The 4,496-nt window shown below is 41.1% G+C and overlaps 1 protein-coding gene across 1 annotated transcript; it reads right to left on the reverse strand.

The window, feature by feature from the left end:
- Positions 1–345: 345 nt before the first annotated feature.
- LOC131981790 (tripartite motif-containing protein 16-like) lies at positions 346–4,188 on the reverse strand. The gene has a single exon (XM_059346264.1). It carries the CDS (start codon positions 4,162–4,164, stop codon positions 2,500–2,502), a length of 1,665 nt encoding a protein of 554 aa, XP_059202247.1. The 5' UTR covers positions 4,165–4,188; the 3' UTR covers positions 346–2,499.
- Positions 4,189–4,496: the final 308 nt, after the last annotated feature.

Genomic DNA, 4,496 nt, shown 5'->3' on the forward strand with positions numbered 1-4,496 from the left:
CTGTGTCAGCTGTGTTAAGTCATTGCTAATGCTAGCCAAACGTTTCCTACTACCATTATTTAACATTAAAGGTGAAAGGTTGATTCCTGCAATGTTATTAACTTAACTGTTCCATGCTGGTGTGGAAAACTACTGTTTATCCAGCGAGCAATCGTGATCATGGTATGATGGGAAACAAACAACAATTAAACAAATGTGTTGGCTGCACTGTAAAAAGATACACTGGTTGCTCTTCTGTTGTATTTTTGACAAAGTAGCTGATCAACTAGTTTTTGCTGTTGTATTAGTTTGAAGTTTTTTTTATTTTGCACAAATAAGACAAAAGACAAGGATAAAGAGATGACAACAAAATGAAGGTGCAAGGTAGCGGCAAGAAACCCAAAAAGGCTTATACACGGCCTCTACCTGTATTTAAAAAATTCACAAGTTAAATTAAAACAAGTAACTATCAAATAGAAAAAAAATAATGACATAAAAATGTCGTAAAATTATAATATTAAAAGTAAAATAAAACAAAAGTGTGTGTGTACTACTTAGTGACCTGAGCAATCAGAGCAGCCACTAAATTGCTCTTGTTTAAATTCAGAGAGAAAAACTGTATTGAACTATTAAATTGATAATTCCAGAGTATTGTTCCTCTGTATTTTAAGGAAAATTGCCCAAATGTAGTACGATAGTGAGGCGGGTGTAATCTTGTTAATTGTCTAATATTGTACTTACGTAATTGTGAGTTGCCATGGAAATATTCACTGAAAGCTTTAGGAATGGAATTTGGAATATACATATATTTAAAGATAAAAATGCATATTTGGTATATATTGATCTGAAAAATTGTCATTATCTTGAGTTTTTGGAAAAGGGGAGCAGAAGGATCTAGTCGTTTTGAAAACTTGAACTATTAAACCACCCTTACTGTTACCACTGTAACCACAGATGTGTGACATAACACTTACACATATCACATCTTGGATAGGGAACACCAAATCATATTTAAGAAAGAGAAAACTGTCCCTCATCTGTGAGGAAGGAGAGGGGGAAAGTGACTAAGAGAGACACAAAAAGTTTCGGGAAGGAATCCAAGTTAGTTGATCTGGGGTTTTCTTGTGATGAAAATTGATATACATGAAAAGATTGTGACAATGTGATTTATTGACATAAAAAGTGTATATCTTCTCAAAACTTTAACAACCAGTCTCTTCCAAACATATCACAATGAAAATGAAACCACAACTAACAGAGGATTGTGTCTAAAAACAAAATTATTCCAACTTTATGGGCGGCCGTGTTTTTATTATTAGATTTTTTTTCATCCAGGTTTTTATGTCCTGATCAGTTTCATCCGGCTTGAGCGATTAATATAATTGTGCGTCGTTAGCGACTGATAAAAGTTAATCAAATGTTTTCGAATATTTCCTAAGGGAAGTATGTATAATGTGAATAAAATTGGTCCAAACACAGAACCCTGTGGAACACCATGACTAGCATATGCGTGCATGCAGGATTCATTGTGGATCAGATCAACTGATCAGATAATTTATACCAGTTTAGTGCAGCTCCTTTAATGCCTATAAATGTTCCAGTCTCAGTAATAGGATGTGATCAAATGATGCACTCAGATCTAACAAGACAAGTACAGAGACAAGCTCTTTATCTAAAGCAATTAAAATGTCATTGGTCTTTTTTTTTTCTTTTTTTTTTTTACCAATGTGCTATGATGCATTTTATATCCTGACTGAAAATCCTCAGTTACGACCCCAATTAGTCTAGGGATTATATATTAAATAACCCAGGGAACAAGGAAAAAAGCAGGTAAAGTATAAGCAAAAATAATTATTAATAATACAACTTTTTGCCTAAATCATCTTGTATGCATACATGGTTTGCTACAGCCAATCCATGACGAGCACAGAAGTCCAAAAACAAAATCAAATCAAAGTTGCAATAAAAATACTGTGAAAATATATTTTCTGACTGCTTCCTAAAAAACTGTCACTCAAAGAAGCTGCTCCTATAGGATACGGCAGTACACACATTATCGTGCCCGACTCTAAATCTGCAACCTGTAAGTGAACCAGTAATATATTTCATGTTTGAGTCAGAGGGAAGCACCATCAGCCTCTGGCTCCAGCTCTAACATGTAAAGTCTGAGAACATTTTCCTCAGCGGTGGCCATCGTCTTTTTGCATTCACCGTTGAGTTTAACCGAGGCTGCAAACTGTTAACTGTGGTTAGCCTGGCCGTGTGTCACTCAAGACTGTCAGCCAATCAGAAGAAAGGCTCATGAATATTAATGAGACAGGCCCAAAATGATCTGAGTTGCTGGAGCTGCAGAAGGAGGCTGAGAGAGCAGATGTACAACTGAACTCAGGTGGTTTTAGCACATAAAACTACAAATTTATCCTCTTATAGATATAAAACGTTTCAAATTAAACACCACAAAGGTGAACAAAATGGAAGCTTTTAAGAGTTAAAACACATTTTTACCTGTTGTCCCATTGGTTATTTGAGTTTACAGAACTCAGCAGTGTCTCCATCACTGTCAAAAAGCAGAAGTCCAGCATAGAGCGGCTGAGTGAACGTGGTCTGGACTCTGTGGAGGAGGGTCATGGTTTCGGAGACGCTGTAGAAGGACAGAATACCTGCTCTGTGATCCAGGTACACTCCCATTCTGGAGGACCGAGGACCTGAGACGGGAGTTTCGATATTGTTGTAGCAAAATTGATATTTGTTGTTGTAACATCTTAATGCCCAAGATTTGTCATTGCGTCCAAATACAGAGTCATCCGACTTCCCTCTGCTGATACTCTTGTATGAAGCCGCTACACGACCTCCACTCCCTCTCCACTCCACCTCCCAGTAACAACGTCCAGTCAGACTCTCTCTACTCAGGACCTGAGTCCAATAAGTGAATCTGTCTGGGTGACTTGGATGATACTGATTACTCATGAATGTTGCTTTTCTGTTCCCCTCAGATAATAACAGCTCTGTGTATGCTGTGTTTGGATCCAGTGTGATCTCACATGAATATTTTAAGAATCCAGCTCTGGTCGTGGGCTCTGCTGGTGAATCTGACAGTAAAACATCCACTTCAGTCAGTGAGAGCTTTGTCCATTCCTCTCTCAGGACGTCCTGTAGTTTGTCTCTGACTTCTGACACAGCCGCTGTCACGTCCTCAAAGTAGCGCAGAGGACGGATCTGGATGCTGGATGTAGACTCACTGAGTGCTGACAGTGAGGGGTAGCTGTGCAGAAACTGGTTGTGGTCCTCTGTGTGTGAGAGATTCTTCAGCTCAGCGTCTTTCCTCTTCAGCTCTCTGATCTCCTGCTGCAACTTCTCCTCAAGCTCTTTGACTCGACTCACTTCGGCGTCCTGCTGGGATCTGACCTGCTGCTTCACCTCGGAGCTTCTTTTCTCCAAGAGACGGATCAGCTCGGTGAAGATCTTCTCGCCGTCCTCCACTGTTTTATCAGCGGAGCGATTGATGTTCTGTACCTCCTGTTGAAGCAGCTTCACATCTTTCTCTCTGTCCTGGATTCTCTGCTGGATGTTTTGTCGACTCACCTCCAGCTCTTTCTGCTTCTCCCTCCGTTCTGCTGCAGCTGACACCGTGTCGTGGCCTTTATGTTCGTCCACAGAGCAGAGATAACAGATAGACTTCTGATCTGTACGGCAGAACATCTTCATCACCTCATCATGAAGAGAGCAGATGTTCTCCTGGAGCTTCTTGGAGGGCTCCACCAGCTTGTGTTTTGACAATGAAGCAACATCGTAATGAGGCTGAAGGTGTTTCTCACAATATGACACCAGACAGGTGAGACAGGACTTGAGGGCTTTCAGTTTTCTCCCAGTGCAGAAATCACAGGCCACATCTTCAGCTCCAGCATAGCAGAGATCAGCAGCAGCAGCTGGGAGTCCGGTCTTCTTCATGTGATCCACTAAAACTGCTAACATGGTGTTTTTCAGCAGGACAGGCCTCGGAGTGAACGTCTGTCTGCACTCAGGGCAGCTGTAGATTCCCTTTCTATCCTCTTCATCCCAGTGTGTTTTAATACACTTCATACAGTAGCTGTGTCCACATGTAGTAGCCACCGGATCCTTCAGTAGATCCAGACAGATGGAACAAGAGAAAGTTTCCCGGTCCAGCTGAGCTCCTTTCTGCGCCATTTCACCTCTCAGTCACAACAACAGTCTGAGTTTCACTTCCTCATAACTGAAACCGGTCTGAGCTCTGATCTGAACGTGTGTGTGTGTGTGTGTGTGCAGTGAGTCAGCACCATGTTGGTAACTCCCATTTTCAAAGTAGTCGATCTGAAGGGGAGGGAACCAGGAAACAGCAGGACAGAGTGGAGCTGGCTGTTTGAGAGCAGGAGAAGAGGGAGGGGTTGCTGTAACAAATCACTAGAGGATGATGTCATTGTGTGTGATATCCTGTGTGTTTCAGTTTAAGGAAAGTGCCTTTCTGACTTAATATTATTTCAGACCAAACGTCATGCATG

This window comes from Centropristis striata, chromosome 12 (assembly GCF_030273125.1).
Source record: "Centropristis striata isolate RG_2023a ecotype Rhode Island chromosome 12, C.striata_1.0, whole genome shotgun sequence".
In the NCBI taxonomy this organism is placed as follows: Eukaryota; Metazoa; Chordata; class Actinopteri; order Perciformes; family Serranidae; genus Centropristis; species Centropristis striata.

Coding starts and splice junctions, on each gene's coding strand:
- LOC131981790 (XM_059346264.1), bottom strand. CDS start 4,164: ATGGCGCAGAAAGGAGCTCAGCTGGACCGGGAAACTTTCTCTTGTTCC.